General features: G+C 44.7%; 2 protein-coding genes across 3 annotated transcripts in view; one reads left to right on the top strand and one right to left on the bottom strand.

Annotated features, from left to right (window-relative positions):
• The window catches only part of LOC106589828 (tetraspanin-15), a 38,195-nt gene extending 37,749 nt beyond the window's left edge, over positions 1 to 446 (bottom strand). For both annotated transcript variants that reach the window (XM_014180212.3, XM_014180213.3), the window contains exon 1: positions 257 to 446. In XM_014180212.3, the coding sequence (XP_014035687.1) occupies positions 257 to 340 (84 nt within the window). In that variant the 5' untranslated portion in view covers positions 341 to 446. The remainder of the gene's footprint in view (positions 1 to 256) is intronic.
• Positions 447 to 4,058: 3,612 nt separating this feature from the next.
• LOC106589827 (neuromedin-K receptor) overlaps positions 4,059 to 12,372 on the top strand; it is a 28,608-nt gene continuing 20,294 nt past the window's right edge. Inside the window, 3 exon segments of the mRNA XM_014180211.3 lie at positions 4,059 to 4,649; positions 7,208 to 7,402; positions 8,016 to 8,166. Coding sequence (XP_014035686.3) covers positions 4,249 to 4,649; positions 7,208 to 7,402; positions 8,016 to 8,166 — 747 coding nt within the window. The 5' untranslated portion in view covers positions 4,059 to 4,248.

Here is a 12,372-nt window from a genome sequence, read left to right as displayed (position 1 = left end):
ACCCATCAAACCACCAGCCCCAAAATGAACCGTGTGTAGACTACAATATCGGACACCTGTCGATCCAAACTAACTTTTAAGTTATTAACAATCCTAATAGGCGATTGGACAATATTTTGTGTTTCACAAACACCAGCAAGGGCGAATATTAATGTTTTTTTCCGGAATGTGCGAGTCCGTTTATACGCCCTCTGTTATTTGCATAGAGTCTGCCTGTATTTGGCGACACACTGGATATTAAGCATAGACTACTCACCCAGAAGATAGTGGAATATACAATGAGGGCGAACTTTAGGAAGACGTAGGAGAACTTCTCACAATATCTGACATCATTGGACATGTTTGATCCCTCTTTCGATTCCGAAAAATGAACTTCCTGTTTCTCGTCGCACACACCTGGAACTCTGTTAAAGCACCACCTGCCAGCAGTAAATATGTTTTGACTGATAGACAGACGCCCCAATTAGGACACTGCAAGGAATGAATGGAGCACTTCTGCCACTGTGGCTTCTGTTTTAGTAGCCTAATGTTTCTGACATTACAGACCAAACATATTTACTCGTAATGAACCTTTTAGTATTTTTTTATATGGATGTAGGCTACATTGTATATAACAACTGGTTTTAATATAGGCCTATACCAATATTATTGTTGCTTCCCCTGAGTTATAGTTCATATAAGGAAATCAGTCACCTGAAATGAATTAATTAGGCTTATCTATAGATTTCACATGACTGGGAATACAGATAAGCATATTTTGGTCACAAATACCTTTAATAGAAGGTAGGGGTGTGGATCAGAAATTCAGTCAGTATCTGGTGTGACCACCATTTGCCTCATGCTGCACAACACATCTCCTTCGCATAGAGTTGATCAGGCTGTTGATTGTGGCCTGGGGAATGTTGTCCTACTCCTCTTCAATGGCTGTGCAAAGTTGTTGGATATTGGTGGGAACTGGGACACGCTGTCATACACGTTGATCCAGAGCATCCCAAACGTGCTCAATAGGTGACATTTATGGTAAGTATGCAGACCATTGAAGACCTGGGACATTTTCAGCTTACAGGAATTGTATACAGATCCTTGCAAAATTATCATGCTGAAACATGAGGTGATGGTGGTGGATGAATGGCACAACAATGGGCCTCAGGATCTGGTTACGGTATCTCTGTGCATTCAAATTGCCATCGATAAAATGCAATTGTGTTCATTGTCCGTAGCTTATGCCTGCCCATACCATAACCCCATACCATAACCCCACCGCCACCATGGGGCACTCTGTTGACAATGTTGACATCAACAAACCGCTCGCCCACACGACGCCATCTGTCCGGTACAGGCCATCGAAGATAAGCATTTCCCCACTAAAGTCGGTTACAACGCCGAACAGCAGTCAGGTCAAGACCCTGGTGAGGACGACGAGCACGCAGATGAGCTTATCTGGGACGGTTTCTGACAGTTTGTGCAGAAATTCTTCAGTTGTGCAAACTTACAGTTTCATCAGTTGTCCGGGTGGCTGGTCTCAGACGATCCCACAGGTGAAGAAATTGGATGGGGAGATCTGGCTGGTGTGGTTACATGTGGTCTGCGGTAGTGAGGCCGGTTGAACGTACTGCCAAATTTTCTAAAACAACATTGGAGGTGGCTTATGGTAGAGAAATGAACATTACATTTTCAGGAAACAGCTCTGGTGGACATTCCTGCAGTCAGCACAGAATTTGAGAGAAATAAGCTTTTTGTGCGTATCGAACATTTCTGGGCTCTTATTTCAGCTCATGAAACATAGGACCAACACTTTACATGTTGTGTTTATATTTTTATATGTGGTTATTTGTATAATTGTCTATAGATGGGAAAGCGGACAATGTCATGAAAACGATGCACACGCTTCAATTGGGCAGAAGTCCGTGAGTTGTGATTCTGGATGGCTAGATAGCTACCAACAATGACAAGAAACTGCCATGTAGGGAATTGCAAGTAGCTCATTTCAGCTAGTTTCATCTTGTTCTTGATACCATGTATTTTTTTTTTTGGGTGTTTTGACAGATTTCATGTCAATACTAATATGGAAAAAAATTGCTAGCTAGATAACCAACTGTAACAATATATTTGCAAGACAACAAGTGCTCAATGTGCAAATGTGTTTATGTTTTCAATAAACATTGGAGACTAAACATAGTTTACATGTTGTCAACCATCTAAGCCAACCACATCTGTTTTGCCCCATATTTGTTTACGTATCGGTTTTGTTGCTAAACAACCAACCTGTATATAGCGGGGATGGGCATCTGGGGGCCTCGCGGGCATCCCTTTTGAAGGCCCTCGGATCAATTTCCTTGTAGTGATCATAATCTAATTACCGCCTGGGGGTCCCCATTGATTTTGTTAGTCAGTCTCACTCAGATATCATATTAAAAACTGCAAACATTTCTCTCCACCCTATGGCAAAATGTGTGGAATTGCAAAGAATTTGGTGTGAAGCAGCTGGCAGCTCAAATGCGGCACATTATGATGAGTTCAGAATTATTTGTGGCCCCCATCCCAATCAAAGTTGCCTATGCCTGGTCTATAAGGTACTGTCAAATGCAAATGTGATAGGGTAGGCCTACTGTCAAATGTGATATGGTAGGCCTACTGTCAAATGTGATATGGTAGGCCTACTGTCAAATGTGATATGGTAGACCTACTGTCAAATGTGATATGGTAGGCCTACTGTCAAATGTGATATGGTAGGCCTACTGTCAAATGTGATATGGTAGACCTACTGTCAAATGTGATATGGTAGACCTACTGTCAAATGTGGCAAAATTAGATACTATTATGAATTTAGACAAACCAAAACTTGAACTTCATGCAGAAAGGTCTTGCCCATTTTTCAATACCATATCAGCAGAGTTACTTTTCAGAGAAAATTGGGAATTTCACAACGTGGCTGAACAATATCTAAGGAATTTTGATCTATTTTAACCCATGTATTCTGAAAGAAGGCTGCTGAACCACTAGACCATGTCAACAATTCTATCCTTCTGTTTTGCCTGGATGGGAGGATTCATCACAGATCTATTTTGATTCATTTTGGCTTGCTGGTGTTTGTCTCATGTATGGATGGTACTTGGATGGTACCCAGACAGTGGATTCAATATTGTTGATTTTAGACAGTGAGTTGAAAGACACTATCATTAAACCTTTTCTAGCCACATACTGTATTGATTTTATGAGATGTTTCAGTTCTGGCAAGCTACTTGAAATAGAATGGCACTTATCTGGTATGTTGAGCCTGATGCATTGGGGAGTAGTTGGACTCTGTAGCCTCCTCTGCATTCAGATATCATGTTTGGCTTTTGAAAACAACCCGGACATAGCACTAATCCCCAGACGTGTATAATCTAATATCAATCAATATGAAATACTATAGATAGACAGATAGTTATGTTACTACATGCATGATGACCCCGGTCTGCTCTGTGGCTACCTCCAGAATGAATTCCATTATGTTAATCAAATCTCATAAAGGAATAAAACTACCAAATTGAGGGCTAACCCAAAATATTCTAATGCTATGCTACACTAATGCAATAAATCACTAATGGCTTTAACCCATTTGCAATGGAGAAGTTGATACCTGAAGAAATGGCCAAATGTCAGGCTACATGGCATCAATAGTGCAATATTAACCCATGGGTTTGAGGATATTTGGCCACATAGTGTCATTGTGGTTAAATCTCTTCACCCCTATCACTTAGAATGAATGGAGCCATTTGGCTGAAAGAGCCCATTGCAGACTAATGCCACTCCTATATGTGTGCCTGTTTTGCTTCATTGTGTTCTGCATGTTCCTGGACCTCTTTTGTGTGAGGCTATATTTGTAGGCTATATGTTATTGACAGCACTTCTAAAATCAGATGCTATTGTTGAAAGTGTGCATCTGTGCTATCACAGCTGTTGTATTATAATGACACGTCAAACCCTACACGTTGATAACATTGTAGGCTCGTGCGCACATTCCAAACCGCTAGCTCTCCAATCACCGCTGGCAGCTCAGCTTTACGCACGCGCCACTGACAAGACTGACAAAGTTCTGTGGCCATGAAGCGCATTTCAGAAATAGCAGGAGAGCCGGAGAGGGTCCTTGGACTTCACAACACCTGAATGGTTTTGAAATTGTGATTTTTGTTCAAGAAGCAGACATCGGAACTAATCATTAATTGCCCAAAACGCGAAAGGGATTTTGTCTAGTGTGATATAGAGATGAATACAACGACGTCGGAACCGGTCAACCTCTCAACAACCATATATTTTCAGAGTTATGGAAACAAGACGACAAACAATCGTTTTGAACAGCCGGATTGGCAAGTGGCGTTGTGGGCAATTGCTTATTCACTGATAGTGATTGTGTCCGTCGCAGGAAATGTCACTGTAATTTGGATAATTTTGGCTCACAAAAGAATGAGGACAGTGACTAACTATTTTATAGTAAATCTTGCATTCTCGGACTTGTCAATGGCTACTTTCAACACTGTCTTCAATTTTGTATATTCTACACACAACGACTGGTACTTCGGGTTGGGATACTGTAGGTTTCAGAACTTCTATCCCATCACAGCGATGTGCTCAAGCGTTTATTCTATGGCAGTTATTGCAGTTGACCGGTAAGAACATACAACGAGCCTTGCTATTACGTGAAACAGACTGCTCTAGTCGGTAGAGACTACAATAATTGTCAAGGGAAATCAAAAATTGCAATTTCCACTCAAACCATGGTGAATGTCTTCAAATTACGCACGTTCCCAAGAAGACATATAATCAATCTTATCAACAATGTCTGTATCACTCAGATACATGCCAAATGAAGCTACTTGTCATTGAAGTGGACAATAATCATCACATGCTGATTTTTTTATTATATTTCTGATTTATATGAATATTTTTTCCAATATAGCGTACTGAGCACTGGAGATGATAAGAGTGCAGTACATTATAATTCTGATATTGTTTTAATTTGCTTAACAACACGAGATTTTTTCTAAATATTCAATTTATCGCTTCACCGGGTTTTATCGTCTTGTGTGTTCACCACAGTGCATGTCTGTGCGCGCATAAAAGAGCGCACTAGCCTACCTAAATACACATATTCTGTTGATATCGGGACAATTCGTATATTTTTCTGCGTATAACTATGGATCTATACTGTTTAACTTTTGTGCTATACATTGGCTTAAATTCTCTCTCTCTGTTTGTCTCCCACTCTCTCTCTCTCTGTGTGTGTGTGTGTGTGTGTGTGTGTGTGTGTGTGTGTGTGTGTGTGTGTGTGTGTGTGTGTGTGTGTGTGTGTGTGTGTGTGTGTGTGTGTTTTCACGATATTAATGACATTCAATCAGATATTTCGTTGACAGCCGGTTAATTCTGGTTGCAACATCACCCTGAAATCAGCACCACATCCTTTTTGTATTCAATTATAAATATGTTAATGAGTTCAAACTATGGTTGTATTGTAGACATTGCTGTTTTCAAAGCTCTCATGAACAGAAGTTATGTCATGTCATATAAACTCATCAAAAAAAGTAATGTCCCTTTTTCAGGACCCTGGTCTTTCAAAGATAATTCGTAAAAATCCAAATAACTTCACAGATCTTCATTGTAAAGGGTTTATACACTGTTTCCCATGCTCAATGACCCATAAACAATTAATGAACATGCACCTGTGGAACGGTTGTAAAGACACTAACAGCTCACAGACGGTAGGCATTTAAGGTCACAGTTATGAAAACTTAGGACACTAAAGAGGCCTTTCTACTGACTCTGAAAAACACCAAAAGAAAGATACCCAGGGTCCCTGCTCATCTGTGTGAATGTGCCTTAGGCATGCTGCAAGGAGGCATGCAGATGGGCAATAAATTGACAGGGCAATAAATTGCAATGTCCGTACTGTGAGACGCCTAAGACAGCGCTACAGGGAGACAGGACGGATAGCTGATCGTCCTCGCAGTGGCAGACCACGTGTAACAACACCTGCAGAGGATCGGTACATCCGAACATCACACCTGCGGGACAGGTACAGGATGGCAACAACAACTGCCCGAGTTACACCAGGAATGCACAATCCCTCCATCAGTGCTCAGACTGGCCGCAATAGGCTGAGAGAGACTGGACTGAGGGCTTGTAGGCCTGTTGTAAGGCAGGTCCTCACCAGACATCACCGGCAACAACGTCGCCCATGGGCACAAACCCACCGTCGCTGGACCAGACAGGACTGACAAAAAGTGCTCTTCACTGACGAGTCGCGGTTTTGTCTCACCAGGGGTGATGGTCGGATTCGCGTTTATCGTCGAAGGAATGAGCTTGACACCGAGGCCTGTACTCTGGAGCGGGATCGATTTGGAGGTGGAGGGTCCGTCATGGTCTGGGGTGGTGTGTCACAGCATCATCAGACTGAGCTTGTTATCATTGCAGGCAATCTCAATGTTGTGTGTTACAGGGAAGACATCCTCCTTCCTCATGTGGTACCTTTCCTGCAGGCTCATCCTGACATGACCCTCCATCATGACAATGCCACCAGCCATACTGCTCATTCTGTGCGTGATTTCCTGCAAGACAGGAATGTCAGTGTTCTGCCATGGCCAGCGAAGAGCCCGGATCTCAATCCCATTGAGCACGTCTGGGACCTGTTGGATCAGAGGGTGAGGGCTAGAGCCATACCCCCCCATAAATGTCCGGGAACATGCAGGTGGCTTGGTGGAAGAGTGGGGTAACATCTCACAGCAAGAACTGGCAAATCTGGTGCAGTCCATGAGGAGGAGATGCACTGCAGTACTTAATGCAGGTGGTGGCCACACCAGATACTGACTGTTACTTTTGATTTTGATTACCTTTGTTCAGGGACATATTATTCCATTTCTGTTAGTCACATGTCTGTGGAACCTGTTCAGTTTATGTCTCAGTTGTTGAATCTTATGTTCATACAAATATTTGCACATGTTAAGTTTGCTTGAAAATAAACGCAGTTGACAGTGCGAGGACGTTTCTTTTTTTTGCTGAGTTTATTACAGAATGAGGACCCTCCCATTCATTCATCATGACAGTGAAATTCTGATGAGTGAGTCACCAGGGTTTTCAGAACATTTCAGTCTTCAGCGGTCTAAGCAGCCAATGACATGCACTGTTATAGGGCTCTGACTGTACCTGACCTTTGCTTGGTTCTCTTCCACAGATACTTGGCCATAATCTACCCTTTGAAACTAAGGCTATCCTCCACATCTACCAAGATTGTGATTGGTCTCATCTGGGCGGTGGCATTCTCCCTGGCATTCCCCCAGTGTTACTACTCTGTCACCGAGTACTATCCACCACGGACTATCTGTTTCGTCAACTGGCCTGATGACTATGGTGGGAAACACCATCTCACGTGAGACACCCACAGTACCTTTCTCAGCAATATGTCTGTCTAGATCAGGGATGGGCAACTCCAGTCCTCGGGGGCCTAATTGGTGTCACACTTTTGCCCAAGCCCCAGCAAACACAGCAGACTCCAATAATCAACTAATCATGATCTTGAGTTTAGAATGTAATTAGTTTAATCAGCTGTGTTTGCTAGGGATGGGGGGAAAGTGTGACACCACTCCGGACCCCGAGGACTGGTGTTGATCTCTGGTCTGAATGTACACTCTTAGAAAAAAGGGTTCCAAAAGGGTTATTTTTGGTGCCAGGCGGTACTCTTTTTTTGGGTCCATGTAGATTAGAACCTTATGTGGAAAGGGTTCTATATGGAACCCAAAAGGGTTCTGCCTGGAACCAAAATGGGTTCTTCGAAGTGTTCTCCTATGGGGACAGCCAAATAACCCTGTTTGGTTCTAGATAGCACCTTTTTTTTGTCTTTTTTTCATGGTTAGAAATACATGCTTCATTTTTTTTATGTTCAATACTTCAAAGTCTCTATTAGAAAGGGATGTTTCAAGCCCAAGCCCACGTTATCACTTATTTGTGTCTGTAATACTTGACCTTCAACATCTGTCTCACAGATACCAGATAGCTTTGATCACACTGATCTACCTGCTCCCCCTGCTGGTGATGTTGGTCACCTACAGCCTTATTGGCCAGACACTGTGGGGCAGTGAGGTACCGGGGGAGACCTCAGACCACTACCAGAACCAGATCCAGGCCAAACGCAAGGTCAGCTATGTCATATTGATGCAAAGCCTTGACTGAATAGTTTATAAGAACCTGTGTTTTTTAAAAGTGTATCTCTCTATTTACTGGAAGCACTGCGTCCAGTATTCTACCAGTATAGTCATTGCATATGCATACCAAACAAAGACAAACACTTCAAATGCTTGAGCTGCACTAAATCAAGCGCTTAAACCCATGTCTGGTCCATGTATAGTGAGGGAAAAAAGTATTTGATCCCCTGCTGATTTTGTACGTTTGCCCACTGACAAAGAAATGATCAGTCTATAATTTTAATGGTAGGTTTATTTGAACAGTGAGAGACAGAATAACAACAACAAAAAATCCAGAAAAACGCATGTCAGAAATGTTATAAATTGATTTGCATTTTAATGAGGGAAATAAGTATTTGACCCCTCTGCAAAACATGACTGAGTACTTGGTGGCAAAACCCTTGTTGGCAATCACAGAGGTCAGACGTTTCTTGCAGTTGGCCACCAGGTTTGCACACATCTCAGGAGGGATTTTGTCCCACTCCTCTTTGCAGATCTTCTCCAAGTCATTAAGGTTTTGAGGCTGACGTTTGGCAACTCGAACCTTCAGCTCCCTCCACAGATTTTCTATGGGATTAAGGTCTGGAGACTGGCTAGGCCACTCCAGGACCTTAATGTGCTTCTTCTTGAGCCACTCCTTTGTTGCCTTGGCCATGTGTTTTGGGTCATTGTCATGCTGTAATACCCATCCGCGACCCATTTTCAATGCCCTGGCTGAGGGAAGGAGGTTCTCACCCAAGATTTAACGGTACATGGCCCCGTCCATCGTCCCTTTGATGCGGTGAAGTTGTCCTGTCCCCTTAGCAGAAAAACACCCCCAAAGCATAATGTTTCCACCTCCATGTTTGACGGTGGGGATGGTATTCTTGGGGTCATAGGCAGCATTTCTCCTCCTCAAAACACGGCGAGTTGAGTTGATGCCAAAGAGCTCCATTTTGGTCTCATCTGACCACAACACTTTCACCAGTTGTCCTCTGAATAATTCAGATGTTCATTGGCAAACTTCAGATGGGCACGTATATGTGCTTTCTTGAGCAGGGGGACCTTGCGGGCGCTGCAGGATTTCATTCCTTCACGGCGTAGTGTGTTACCAATTGTTTTCTTGGTGACGATGGTCCCAGCTGCCTTGAGATCATTGACAAGATCCTCCCGTGTAGTTCTGGGCTGATTCCTCACCGTTCTCATGATCATTACAACTCCACAAGGTCAGATCTTGCATGGAGCCCCAGGCCGAGGGAGATTGACAGTTATTTTGTGTTTCTTCCATTTGCGAATAATCGCACAAACTGTTGTCACCTTCTCACCAAGCTGCTTGGCGATGGTCTTGTAGCCCATTCCAGCCTTGTGTAGGTCTACAATCTTGTCCTTGACATCCTTGGAGAGCTCTTTGGTCTTGGCCATGCTGGAGAGTTTGGAATCTGATTGATTGAGTGCTTCTGTGGACAGGTGTCTTTTATACAGGTAACAAGATGAGATTAGGAGCACTCCCTTTGAGTGTGCTCCTAATCTCAGCTCGTACCTGTATAAAAGACACCTGGGAGCCAGAAATCTTTCTGATTGAGAGTGGGTCAAATACTTATTTCCCTCATTAAAATGCAAATCAATTTATAACATTTTTGTCATGCGTTTTTCTGGATTTTGTTGTTGTTATTCTGTCTCTCACTGTTCAAATAAACCTACCATTAAAATTATAGACTGATCATTTCTTTGTCAGTGGGCAAACGTACAAAATCAGCAGGGGATCAAATACTTTTTTCCCTCACTGTATATGCCATGGTATCAGAGATGCTCTGCTGTCTCAGTGTGTTGTGTTGTCTCAGTGTGTTGTGTTGTCTCAGTGTGTTGTCTCAGTGTGTTGTGTTGTGTCAGTGTGTTGTCTCAGTGTGTTGTGTTGTCTCAGTGTGTTGTCTCAGTGTTCTGTGCTGTCTCTGTGTGCTGGGCTGTCTCAGTGTGTTGTGTTGTCTGTGTTTTGTGTTGTGTCAGTGTGCTGGGCTGTCTCTGTGTGGTGTGTTGTCTCAGTGTGTTAGGCTGTCTCAGTGTGTTGGGCTGTCTCAGTGTGTTGGGCTGTCTCAGTGTGTTGTCTCAGTGTGTTGGGCTGTCTCAGTGTGTTGGGCTGTCTCAGTGTGTTGTCTCAGTGTGTTGGGCTGTCTCAGTGTGTTGGGCTGTCTCAGTGTGCTGGGCTGTCTCAGTGTGTTGTCTCAGTGTGTTGGGCTGTCTCAGTGTGTTGTCTCAGTGTGTTGGGCTGTCTCAGTGTGTTGGGCTGTCTCAGTGTGCTGGGCTGTCTCAGTGTGTTGTCTCAGTGTGTTGGGCTGTCTCAGTGTGTTGGGCTGTCTCAGTGTGTTGTCTCAGTGTGTTGGGCTGTCTCAGTGTGTTGGGCTGTCTCAGTGTGTTGTCTCAGTGTGCTGGGCTGTCTCAGTGTGCTGGGCTGTCTCTGTGTGCAGGCTGTCTCAGTTTGTTGGGCTATCTCAGTGTGTTGGCTGTCTCAGTGTGTTGGCTGTCTCAGTGTGTTGGGTTGTCTCAGTGTGTTGTGTTGTCTCAGTGTGTTGTGTTGTCTCAGTGTGTTGTGTTGTCTCAGTGTGTTGTGTTGTCTCAGTGTGTTGTGTTGTCTCTGTGTGCTGTGCTGTCTCTGTGTGCTGGGCTGTCTCAGTGTGTTGTATTATCTCAGTGTGTTGTGCTGTCTCAGTGTGTTGTGCTGTCTCAGTGTGTTGTCTCAGTGTGTTGTGTTGTGTCAGTGTGTTGTCTCAGTGTGTTGTGTTGTCTCAGTGTGCAGGGCTGTCTCAGTGTGTTGGGCTGTCTCAGTGTGTTGGGCTGTCTCAGTGTGTTGGGCTGTCTCAGTGTGTTGGGCTGTCTCAGTGTGTTGGGCTGTCTCAGTGTGTTGTCTCGTCTCAGTGTGTTGGGCTGTCTCAGTGTGTTGGGCTGTCTCAGTGTGTTGGGCTGTCTCAGTGTGTTGTCTCAGTGTGTTGGGCTGTCTCAGTGTGTTGGGCTGTCTCAGTGTGTTGGGCTGTCTCAGTGTGTTGTCTCAGTGTGTTGGGCTGTCTCAGTGTGTTGGGCTGTCTCAGTGTGTTGTCTCAGTGTGTTGGGCTGTCTCAGTGTGTTGGGCTGTCTCAGTGTGTTGGCTGTCTCAGTGTGTTGGGCTGTCTCAGTGTGTTGTCTCAGTGTGCTGGGCTGTCTCAGTGTGTTGGGCTGTCTCAGTGTGTTGTGTTGTCTCAGTGTGCAGGGCTGTCTCAGTGTGTTGGGCTGTGTCAGTGTGTTGGGCTGTCTCAGTGTGTTGGGCTGTCTCAGTGTGTTGGGCTGTCTCAGTGTGTTGTCTCGTCTCAGTGTGTTGGGCTGTCTCAGTGTGTTGGGCTGTCTCAGTGTGTTGGGCTGTCTCAGTGTGTTGGGCTGTCTCAGTGTGTTGGGCTGTCTCAGTGTGTTGGCTGTCTCAGTGTGTTGGCTGTCTCAGTGTGTTGGGCTGTCTCAGTGTGCTGGGCTGTCTCAGTGTGTTGGGCTGTCTCAGTGTGTTGGGCTGTCTCAGTGTGTTGGGCTGTCTCAGTGTGTTGTGTTGTCTCAGTGTGCAGGGCTGTCTCAGTGTGCAGGGCTGTCTCAGTGTGTTGGGCTGTCTCAGTGTGTTGGGCTGTCTCAGTGTGCTGGGCTGTTTCAGGGTGTTGGGCTGTCTCAGTGTGTTGTCTCAGGGTGTTGGGCTGTCTCAGTGTGCTGGGCTGTCTCAGTGTGTTGGGCTGTCTCAGTGTGTTGGGCTGTCTCAGTGTGCTGGGCTGTCTCAGTGTGTTGGGCTGTCTCAGTGTGCTGTCTCAGTGTGTTGGGCTGTCTCAGTGTGTTGGGCTGTCTCAGTGTGTTGTGTTGTGTCAGTGTGTTGTCTCAGCGTGTTGTGTTGTCTCAGTGTGCTGGGCTGTCTCAGTGTGGTGTGTTGTCTCAGTGTGTTGGGCTGTCTCAGTGTGTTGGGCTGTCTCAGTGTGTTGTCTCAGTGTGTTGGGCTGTCTCAGTGTGTTGGGCTGTCTCAGTGTGTTGGGCTGTCTCAGTGTGTTGGGCTGTCTCAGTGTGTTGGGCTGTCTCAGTGTGTTGTCGTCAGTGTGTTGGCTGTCTCAGTGTGTTGGGTTGTCTCAGTGTGTTGTGTTGTCTCAATGTGTTGTGTTGTCTCAGTGTGTTGTGTTGTCTCAGTGTG

The sequence above is a fragment of the Salmo salar genome, chromosome 28 (assembly GCF_965601325.2).
Source record: "Salmo salar chromosome 28, fSalSal1, whole genome shotgun sequence".
NCBI lineage: Eukaryota > Metazoa > Chordata > Actinopteri > Salmoniformes > Salmonidae > Salmo > Salmo salar.
Note: the sequence above shows the minus strand (reverse complement) of the source record. Positions and strands in the feature narration are given on the sequence as shown.